The following is an 11,675-nucleotide window of genomic DNA, read 5'->3' as shown; positions in this document are numbered from 1 at the left end:
GGGGGGGGGGGGATGTTCTATTTTGACTTCTTTGTTCTTGTTTCACATTTTTCAATTGTCGTTTATGGAAATATAAATTCTACTTCTAGGTAGGTGCTATGGTTATCTGGTAGATAATTCTGAATTTTTCAGTGGGTGTTTTGCTTTACTTCTAGTTTAAGTTTCTTTGTCATGTTAATTTCTATATTTACACCTAATGTTACGGACGAGGATTTGTGGCACCGAGGTGCTCCACCCACTGATATCCACACCTCACGTTACTATAGCTGGATCAGGGCATTAAATGCCTAAATCATTTCCAAATCAGAGATACGCCCCGGATATATCTGCCGAATACCATCCCACTAGGTCCATCTTTAAATGATTCATGTACGTTTGAGCACCTGCAGTTAAGTCTGCTTGTGGGGGTACTGGAACCAAGGTCTGTTGTGAATCGTGGAGAACCAGGTTACGATTATTAATTCAATGCAGTAAATGGAGTAGACCTGGGTTTGAAACACTCAGCGTTAGGCATTAGTGAGTGACATAGCAGTTCAGTCAGTAACTTTCAGGTAACATATTGTCTATTTATTGCTGACAGTCGCTAGAAATCCTCCCTAAAAGCACACAACGCATAAGGGGAATATCTGTTGGGACACCTGTAATTTTAAAAGCTGAAGTGTGGAAAACCTAAAAAGCTTGACCTGTCATGCACACTCACATAAGACCTATTGCCTCTAAGAATGGTTCTAAGCAAAAGGAAAATTTTTGCAAAACAGCAAATAAAATCATCATATTTAGTTACTAACTACCAAAAAGACTCTGTCAACATGAACACAGATAAAATGATTGAACATATTCTACAACACAGAAAACTATGAAAGCTTGTATACTCATATATATAGTACTAAAAAAGGCAGAATGATGAGCTAAAATGACAGTAAATATGAATAAATCAGAATGTATATTCATATAAATGGAGGAAAAAAATTCCTATGAGAAAACTTACGCAGAGATTCTTAGAAGAATTGGCATTGTCATTTGATGAGTAAAATTGTTAGGAATCACAAAAGCAAAAAGTATTAGTAAGTTATGAAAACACAAACAAAAATCAAAAGTACTAAAAAACAAGTTTAACTTAGAAATATGAAAATTCTGCATATTCCAAATTACCAAGATCTATATACACATATGAAAATTCTGCATATTCCAAATTTGCACAATGGATAGCAGGGAAAGTAAATCCACTTGCTGGTGACATAGTTCTCGACAATAAAGTCATTCCAATGAGCCCTGAATCATTTCATCTACTGCTTGGTCTTCCATTAGGTGGCACCTCAGTTTTATTTCACAATGAGGTGACAAAAGCAGCTTTCCTCAATATTATTGGTGAACCTACACTGCCTTCTATCAAGTGGGTTGGGTTGAGAACGCTCAAGCCTGATATATCTCACATTGATTTTCTGAGATGTTTTCTTCTAGTTGCCTTTGCAACTGTTCTGTGCCCCAACTCAAATATCTACCCCAACAAAAAATACCTAGGAATTCTTATTGATCCAACTCAAGTTACGAACTATGATTTATCAAAGTTTGTTTTTGATTGGCTTATGTCATACATAAGGAAATATCAAAAAGAGCCAAAGAACCCTACAAAAGAGGACGAATTAACTACACTGGGTGGCTGCATTTATGGGCTTTGTGTAAGTTATTTTTTATGTTGTTGTTCTTTTTTACTAGAAGGTGTTTTTCGTGATTTGAGTTTGAAATGTTATTTCTTAATGTCGTGCTATTTTCTATGTAGTGCTATTACTTAGATTTTCTGGATTTTGGGTTAAGCCGAGTGCCTCCTTGAATTCCAAGAGTAAAAGCCTGGAAAAATTCGCTAGTGAAAGAGTTTGCGAATTTGGATTGCAAAGGTCCAAGGGAATATGGCTTACGTCCTGTATGTTTTCTATTTCTTTTTATTTATTTTTATCTGTTTTTAAGTTTCTTTCTAATGTTTTTCTGAGGAGTACTGATTTTTTAATTCTGTTCATTAACAGGTGAAGTTGATATCTCAAACAGTCTATTCCATGGGTTGCATTGGTTGTTGTCATTTACATCAAGATTCTACACATGAATCTGTGAAGTTTAGATCTACACTTGATAAAACTGTTGGTGGTTTACTACCTTCCTTGGTACATATTTTTATTCTTCTCACAAATTTTGAATTTTTTATCATTTATCCGTTTTTTTTGTTTTATGCAAGTGAATTCAATGTTTTCATAGTGTTTTGTTCATTTTACGTTCATGTAAAAGACCAATTATCTTTGCTAGCTAGGCGTTTTCATCAAACTGCTGATGAAAAGTCTATCGAAGGAGCTCAGAATATGCTGCTAGATTCGCTGAATTGCATTGTATTAGCTAGTGCTTCAGACGATGAGCCAAATCAATCTGACACGAATTCAAGAAGAAATATAAGCAGTAGCATGGCAAACAGTGATAAATCTGTGCTTAGGAGCCATGGTAATGTTACTCAGTGCTTCAATTTTTGAGTTTTCAGATTCATTTAATGAAAATGTATGTTTACTCTTTTTCCATTCCGATTCGATGTTTGTGTATTTTTCATATTTAGGATGCAATGATCGTACTTCCAATTCTAATGTATCTCCACTTGTTCAACGTTCTCCAAATGTTTCCAATGCAAATGTGGATTTCAATGATACTGCAGGTGTCCTTTTGTTTTGTGAAGAATTTCATCATCTTCATTTTGAGCAATTTTTGGTTTAATCAGAAATATATACCTATTGGTTTTTCTTCCTTATTTTTTCCTATGTCATCAGGTACAAGTTCAGGGAGCAAAAGGAAAGCTGTTTCTCCAGTTAATGGACAAGATACGTTCTGTGTTAATCCAAGACCTCATAAGATGCAAAGGCCTGATCGTGTAGATAAATTTCTAATTGTGAGTTATAAATTGAATTTTACTTAGAGATATAAATTGAATTTGAGGACTGCAAGCTTAGTTATCTGAGTAGGCCAATGTAGATCCTATGTGGAATACTTAAATTCTGCAGTTAGGGAGGTGTTCTGCCCTTGCTTGTAGTTTAACAACTAGCAGTACAACCAGTGCAAGTTTATATTATGCATTTTAACTTCTCGTGCGAGTTTTACTTCTAGTGTGTGTACTTTAGCTTTTGCCCTTTACGTAGAGTTTGCTGAGCAATCTATATTTATGTAATTCATGCAATTCCAGTGCATCTGTATGTGTTTTAATAGTTCTGTTCTTGATGTTAAATGCTTTCATTACAGCCTTGCTATTGTAAAATATGCGCAACTTTTAGAATGAAGAAAGTGCAATTTTAGTATTTTGAGTATGCAAGTTTATTATAGGATTCTATATCGTATCACCTTGTTATAAAGTGTGTGCAAGTCTAGTATTTTTAAGCATTCAAGTTTTATGTATTAGTTTTTGTTGTTGTACTTTTATTCTGATTTGACTTAGCTTTTCCTGTAATCTTTCTAAGAAAAATGCCTTTTTAGCAGTTTTAATGTACCCATGTTCCAGTAAACATTTTTTCATACCATTCATGGTTGCTTGCTGTTGTTCCAGTAACATCGTGTTTAATTTTTGAGTTTTGCTTCCTGATGTATCTACCCCTAGTGACATAATTCTAGTAACACTAAATTACGAAAAACACAAAGTTATTATGAGTTTTGTTGTTGTAAAATGTGTGCAAGTTTAGTTTGATGGATGTGCAATTTTAGTATTTTCAGCATTCAGGTTTAGTTTTAGATTCTCTTTATCAAACTTTATTAGCTTGATTTTTATGCAAGCTGCTTTTGACAAGTTATTTTTCTGCATCTAGGAGGAAGGAAGGAAGCTTGATTTTAGTCAAGTTGAGAAGCAACTCAAGTCTATTTCTGAACTAATGAAAAAGCTTATTCCACCAAAGTCCACCCCGATCAGCGAATCTATTGACAAGGGAAAAAGCATCAGTTTCAAGCATCTTGTGAATACAGATCCTCCAGTTCGAACTAATTCAAAAGCGACCACGCTGAACAAGGTCATGAGTGTTAAGAATAAATCTTTTTTCCCTGAGAATCTAAAGTTGAAATCTCCAATGAATGGTATTTGTTTTGGTGTTGTGTTACTGTTTTTGTACACACAGTTCAATTTTTCTGAATTTTATGAAAATGTATTCTGCATGATTTGTAAGGTGCTGAATTTTTTTGGCAGGTGAATGTTTTGACAACTCATCTCAAAAATCATGTAACGATCAAATCATGGCATCAAGTCAAGGACATTTTCAAATGCATCATGAGGTGACTTTGTTGTTACATTCTTTTTTATTTTCCTGCTTTTTGTTCATTTGTGCACTGCTGCAAACATCGCACCTGCTTACAGATTTTCATGACGCAAGTCTTTTTTTTTCATATCTTCTTTGTGTTATGTCTCCAATTGGATATAGATTTTGCATTTTTGTATTCAATGTAATCTTTTTATTTTTCATGTGTTGAAACAGGGTTCCCAATATCAAACTCCTATTCACATACAAACAATCCCTTTTACTCCTGTGTCCACTCCTGTGACAAATAGTTCATTCACTCAGGTATTTATGTGATTCATGTACTCACCTTTAGCAAATTAAATTTTTGCACATCACTGATTTATTTTCTTTAGTTAGTTTGATTTATTTGTTTTGAATAAATATCTTTTTTTGTAGAAGTCTGATGGCACGCCAAGGCAATGGGCACGCCAAAATTCTGCAAATTGCGCCTCTACCCGCTTCTTTGGATGCGAGGCTATATGGCTTCGTGGAAGGTGCATGCATGCCAACCAGCCAACCAACCGAAGGCACACGCCAAATCTGACGCAAGATGGCACTAATGGAAACAACGCTCTTATATTATGGGACAAAGGGAGTATGACATTAATTGAGTTTTACGTACTGATATGCCAACGTACGTACCGGTTCATTCGATCGGCCATGCATATAGATCACGCACTCACTATATCACACATGCCTGTCTCGCAAACATGACGCTTGGGGCATGTACAGTGATTGATAAGGCATGTTAGCAAAATCACATAAGCAACAAGATCGATTAGCGCAAAATTGATTCAACCAAGCGAAAGCCCTTTACATGTGCAGTATTGTACATATATCCGTACCTTGAGCCATGTTGACACCCGCCATAGCCTGTTTTCTCGCCTGTCTTCCTTCTTTACCTTTAGCGCTCGCTTGATGGTTAGAGAACAAGGGAGACTCTTATGTGTGTTCTCTCATTTCTATCACTTTTCCATACCATTAGATGTAGCATGCTTTGTCGATTTGTACATGAATAAGCACTAAGCATTGTTCCAACATACTTTGCCTAGTTCCAACGGAAAACGACTTAGTGAAGATAATTAGATGTAACATGTTTGTCTATTTATACTTTGCCTAGTTCCAACAGAAAATGACTCGGCAAAGAAAATAAACCCGGCATAATCTCAAGTTTGCCGAGTTTAGACCGAAATAAAGTCGATAAAATCTGAGAGGTGGGCCCTGCTATAGGACAGGAGACGGAGCCGTGATGGTGGTATTTCTTTGCCGAGTTTCGGTTGACGGAGACTCGGTAAACATTTTATCTTTTTCTTTTAAAAAATGGAATTCCAGGGGTCACACCATTGCGGAGTCCCGGCTAACAGAGACTCGGTAAACATTTTATCTTTTTCATTTTTATAAATCGGAATGCCAGGGGTCACGGCTTTGCCGAGTCCCTGATAAAATGAACTCGACAAAGATATGACCCTTTGTCTACCCGGCGACAACAATGGTTTAGTCCCACCTTGCCGTGCCGGGAGCAACGTGACCGGCTTAAATAGCTGGTTCGTCCAAAAACGATAAGCTTCGGTTATTGCTACTTCTTGAGCTTGCGTTGGTTTTTCCCTTGAAGAGGAAAGGGTGATGCAACACAGTAAATATAAGTATTTCCCTCAGTTAAGAATCAATCCAGTAGGAGAAGAACGCGCAAATCACCAATACATGCACAAACAATCAAACACTTGCACCCAACACGATAAAAGGGTTGTCAATCTCTTCATAGTCACTTACAAAGGTGAGATCTGATAGAGATAGATAAATAGAACTAAACAAAAGATAAAATATTTTTGGGTTTTTTGGTTTATAGATCTGAAAATAAAAGATTGCAAAATAGTAGATCGGAAAGTAATATGATGGAAAATAGACCCCGGGGCCATAGGTTTCACTAGAGGCTTATCTCATGAAGGAAAATAGTATGGTGGATGAACAAATTACTGTCGAGCAATTGATAGAAAAACGCAAAGTTATGATGATATCCAAGGCAATGATTATGCAATATAGGCATCACGTCCGTGTCAAGTAGACCAAAACGATTCTGCATCTATTACTATTACTCCACACATCCACAGACTCCTGCCTGCATCTAGAGTATTAAGTTCATAAAGAACAAAGTAACACATTAAGTAAGATGACATGATGTACAGGAATTAACTCAAGCAATATGATGAAAACCCCATATTTTTATCCTCGATGGCAACAATGCAATACGTGTCTCGCCGAAGGAAATATGCCCTAGAGGCAATAATAAAGTTATTATTTATTTCCTTATTTTATGATAAATGTTTATTATTCATGCTAGAATTGTATTAACCGGAAACTTAGTACATGTGTGAATACATAGACAAAACACATTGTTCCTAGTATGCCTCTACTTGACTAGCTCGTTTATCAAAGATGGTTAAGTTTTCAAACCATAGACATGTGTTGTCATTTGATGAACGGGATCACATCATTTGGAGAATGATGTGATGGACATGGCCCTTCCGTTAGCTTAGCATTATGATCGTTACAGTTTTATTGCTACTGCTTTCTTCATGACTTATACATGTTTCTCAGACTATGAGATTATGCAACTCCCGAATACCGGAGGAACACATTGTGTGCTACCAAACGTCACAACGTAAAAGGGTGATTATAAAGGTGCTCTACAGGTGTCTCCGAAGGTGTTTGTTGGGTTGGCATAGATCATGATTAGGATTTGTCACTCAGTGTTTCGGAGAGGTATCTCTGGGCCCTCTCGGTAATACTCATCACTATAAGCCTTGCAAGCATTGTGACTAATGAGTTAGTTGCGGGATGAAGTATTACGGAACGAGTAAAGAGACTTGCCGGTAACGAGATTGAACTAGGTATGATGATACCGACGATCGAATCTCGGGCAAGTAATATACCGATGACAAAGGGAACAACATATGTTGTTATGCGGTTTGACCGATAAAGATCTTCGTAGAATATGTAGGAGCCAATATGAGCATCTAGGTTTCGCTATTGGTTATTGACCGGAGACGTGTCTCGGTCATGTCTACATAGTTCTCGAACCCGTAGGATCCGCACGCTTAACGTTCGATGACGATATGTATTATGAGTTATGTGTTTTTGATGACCAAAGTTTGTTCGGTGTCCCGGATGAGATCACAGACGTGACGAGGAGTCTCGAAATGGTGGATACATAAAGATTGATATATTCGACGACTATATTCGGACACCAGAAGTGTTTCGGAGAAGTTCCGGATAAAACCGGAGTGCCGGAGGGTTACCGGAACCCCCCAGGGGAACTAATGGGACACACAGGCCTTGGTGGAGAGAGGGAGGGGTGGCCAGGGCAGGCCGCGCGCCCCTTCCCCCTTGGGTCTGAATTAGACTAGGGAAGGGGGCGGCGCCCCCTTTCCTACTCCCTCTCCCTCTCCTTCCTCCCCCCTCTACCGGGAGGTGGACTCCTACTAGGACTTGGAGTCCTAGTAGGACTCCTCTCTCCCAGGTGCGCCTACTGGGGTCGGCTGGCCTCCCCCTTGCTCTTTTATATACGGGGGCAGGGGGCACCCTAGAACACACAAGTTTCTCTCCCAACCGTGTGCGGTGCCCCCCCACAGTTACACACCCAGATCATACCATCGTAGAGCTTAGGTGAAGCCCTGCACCGGTAGCATCATCATCACCGTCGCTACACCATCGTGCTGACGGAACTCACCCTCGTCCTCAACTGGATCAAGAGCATGAGGGATGTCATCGAGCTGAACGTGTGCTGAACACGGAGGTGCCGTACGTTCTGTACTTGATCGGTTGGATCGCGAAGAAGTTTGACTACATCAACCGCGTTATTGAAACGCTTCGCTTTCGGTCTACGAGGGTACGTGGACACACTCTCCCCTCTCATTGCTATGCATCACTTAGATAGATCTTGAGTGATCGTAGGAATTTTTTTGAAATTATCGCGTTCCCCAACAGTGGCATCCGAGCCAGGTCTATGCGCAGATGCTATATGCACTAGTAGAACACAAAGAGTTGTGGGCGATAATAGTCATACTGCTTAACACCAACGTCTTACTTTGATTCAGCGGTATTGTTGGATGAAGCGGCCCGGACCGACATTACATGACCGCGTTAATGAGACTGGTTCTACCGTCGTGCTTTTGCACAAAGGTGGCTGGCGGGTGTCTGTTTCTCACTAGTAGAAAAGGGGGAATTTGTCCCGGTTCGTAAGGGCCTTTAGTCCCGGTTCATGAACCGGGACTGGGTCGTTACTAATACCTCCCCCCTTTAGTCCCGGTTCAAACACGAACCGGGACAGATGTGCCTCCACGTGGCCGGTGCCGAGCCCAGGCAGGGGGGCCTTTGGTCCCGGTTGGTGGCACCAACCGGGACCAAAAGTCGATGTTTTTTTAAAAAGTGGCTGCTTTAGGGGTTTCGGGGGTTATTTTTAGGTTGTTATTAGCTAGCTAATAGAGAGAAGTGTCCTCTCTTATATCTTCGTCCTTGGTTTACCAACGCGCTGCTGCTATGTTCATTTCACCCGCTGATATAATAACTCATGCATGCTCGCATCATACATCATCATATATAATAACAAGTCCTACTAATCATGCATCATCATACAACTTCTACTCGTTATTAATAATAAGTCATACGATCATCATTCTCATAGTCATCGAACCCAACCCTACATAATTGTTCTTAGCACATGATCATCAGTATCAGGTAGGACCTAAACACCCTTAAGGTAAAATAGCATAAAGTAATATAGACTCCGACTCTCCATTATGAAGAATGGAGATCATCCTTTCTCCAATTCTTGCGCTTTGCTGCCTTTTGCTTCCAAGAAGCTCCTTACGACTGTCCATACATTTTTTCCATTCTTTGATTGTCATGTCTCCACTTCTTTTAGAAACCCGGTATGGACAGTTCAGATTTGTAGGAAGACCTGGTTGTATGTTCAAAACATGAAGGGTACCGTGCGTATACATCAGATGAGGCACACAATCATTCGGGATTATCTGTTGAAAAACATAGTAATAACTTCGTAGTTAGCAATGATGTACTAGTTTTAGAAGTGTGCAAAAAGATGCACGGATGTCGTAATAGTAAAAACTCTTATCAGGGTATCTCCATGGTAGTTACCGTAGTTCAACACGTGCACTAGTGGCACGTATTGACCATAATGTTGAGGAGTTCGATTGTAGACATTGTAATTCTCAAGATCAGTACAAAATGCGATCAGATGATTTTTCTCCCTATAAGTTAATTCGGAGCCATCGGTGTAGTGTGTTTTGTCTACCATCTTCCGCACATTCTTTGAAGAATGAAAATAAGCTGTCAATGGAAATAAGATGTCAACTATTTTGAAATAAACAATATAAATTACTTAATAACTATGTTAAGCTCACATGGGGGAAGAATTGGAGGTGTATCCACAAGGACCCAAATCGAAGGTCTCTCTTGCTCGATTGTAGGATCACCAAGATCCATGGTGACAAGCATACCCTTATCAAAACCATACATCTTGCAAAGTGTTTCCCAATTTTTGCAACCAAAATGGGTTACACTCTCAGCATTGTACAACTTTACTTGAAAATCCACACCATGATGGGTACTTAGGAGAATTGTTTTGGTTTCCATACTTTCATGGTCTTCAAAACCCATCCTCTCCAAGACATAGCGTCTTGCATAGCATGGGATAAGCTAGTCGAATTGGAAAAGATGAAAAATACACGTTAAAATAGTTGAAGTCGTGCTTAATTCCGAAAAAAACTATTGTCGTCGTTGCGTACCGTATGAACATCGAAGGTCTCCTCGAGCTTAATGCTGAAGCGCCGATCTTCGTCCAGCTCAATGAACCTGTCGCACATACCTCGGTCGTCGTGGCACCAGTCGCACTCCCCTAGGCGGTTTTCGTCGTCCGAGTACGACATTTCCGGCCTATGTTCATAATTCAAATATTAAACTAGATCATTATTATTAATCACGGGTTGACTATCGGTGATGTACGTAGCTCCTCCTTTCATTCCCGAGTGCATTATTACACCAAATTGTCTAGCACACGGGAATGAAGGAGAAGTTTTCCAATATGAGCATTCAATAAGCAAAACCAAATCATAAAATAAGCAAAACCAAATCATAAAATAAAGTAGTATTCAAATTAGCATGCATTCAATAATTATAAGCAAAAGTACATCATCTCTTGGTGTCCGTACATCGTCGAATATTGTCACTAATATAGCATCACTAATACAACTAGAACCGTAGCGCCCGACGGGTATCGTCGCGGGCGGTGGACACCCAAAGATAAGGAACCATCACAGGATCATAGCTCCAGTGAGATCCCTGAAGAACCTGCCAGGTATTGTCGAACCTGCCCTCCAATGCAACCATGTAGCGACGGACGTGCTCGTCCTCCTCGCTGACACGGTGACGTACCACCTCCGCGGTGTTTGGAAGCCTCGGCACCGTCACTGGCCCACGCGATCGCCACCAAACAAGGATCGGGTCAACAACGGGCTGCCTCCTCACCAACCTACGTCCCCCGGAAGGTAGCACCTCCCAATACCAGCCCGGCGGAGCCCAATCCCGAACATGGCCCTGATCAAGCAGGCCTCCACCGCCGAGTCGACGACGACAAGGATGCGGGATAGGCATCGCCGACGTCGATGCGGGAACTACTTCTATATATAATTAAATAAAGCAGTTTTATTAATTAAATCAACTAGCTAGTTCAACTACTAAGCACTTACTATAAATAAATAAAGTAGTACTTACCAAAAACAAACTACTTCTATATATAGTAAAATAAAGTAGTTTATTATGTCAACTAGCTAGTTCAACTATATATGAAGCACTTACTATAAATAAAATAAAGTAGTACTTACTAAAAGCAAACTAGTATTTTTCTAACTAATTATATTAAACACTTTCTCTTCTTATTTTTTTCCTTTTTCTAAATACTATGAACAAAAAAATCATTAAAATTCTATGAACAAAATTACAACAGAAAAAAATCATAAAAATTCTATGAACAGAAAAAATCATAAAAAATTGACATATTCGATCTTTGCATATATATGAACATACAAACATGCATATTCAACAATAATATCACCAAAAAAATCTATTAACAGAAAAAAATCTAACACAATATGAACAAATTAATTACACAATATGAAAAAAAATCTAACAGAAAAATCTATGAACTACACATCTAAATTACTACACATCTAACAAAAAAAATCTATGTACTACAAAAAAACTAAAAAAAATCTAACAAAATCTAACAAAAATCATAAAAAGTTGCTCACGGCGACGGCGATGGCGAGGTGCGGCGCGGGGCGGGGCATCGACGGTGTCGGGGTGGTGCGGGCC

The 11,675-nt window shown here is 39.2% G+C and overlaps 1 protein-coding gene across 6 annotated transcripts in view; it reads left to right on the top strand.

The window, feature by feature from the left end:
• The window catches only part of LOC119362271, a 7,290-nt gene extending 1,962 nt beyond the window's left edge, over window positions 1–5,328 (top strand). For 2 of the 6 annotated variants that reach the window (XM_037627470.1, XM_037627468.1), the window contains 8 exons: window positions 1,601–1,679; window positions 1,781–1,921; window positions 2,022–2,156; window positions 2,802–2,920; window positions 3,825–4,086; window positions 4,196–4,281; window positions 4,482–4,568; window positions 4,683–5,328. In XM_037627470.1, coding sequence (XP_037483367.1) covers window positions 2,885–2,920; window positions 3,825–4,086; window positions 4,196–4,281; window positions 4,482–4,568; window positions 4,683–5,000 — 789 coding nt within the window. In that variant the 5' untranslated portion in view covers window positions 1,601–1,679; window positions 1,781–1,921; window positions 2,022–2,156; window positions 2,802–2,884 and the 3' untranslated portion in view covers window positions 5,001–5,328. Of the gene's footprint in view, window positions 1–35; window positions 1,680–1,780; window positions 1,922–2,021; window positions 2,157–2,801; window positions 2,921–3,824; window positions 4,087–4,195; window positions 4,282–4,481; window positions 4,569–4,682 lie in introns of those variants that run through there. The other 4 variants (XM_037627472.1, XM_037627471.1, XR_005173275.1 and 1 more) reach the window with 3 other exon arrangements.
• Window positions 5,329–11,675: the final 6,347 nt, after the last annotated feature.

This window comes from Triticum dicoccoides, chromosome 2B, assembly GCF_002162155.2.
Source record: "Triticum dicoccoides isolate Atlit2015 ecotype Zavitan chromosome 2B, WEW_v2.0, whole genome shotgun sequence".
Classification (NCBI taxonomy): Eukaryota; Viridiplantae; Streptophyta; class Magnoliopsida; order Poales; family Poaceae; genus Triticum; species Triticum dicoccoides.
The sequence above is the reverse complement of the archived record's forward strand: the minus strand, read 5'-3'. Positions and strand labels throughout refer to the sequence as shown.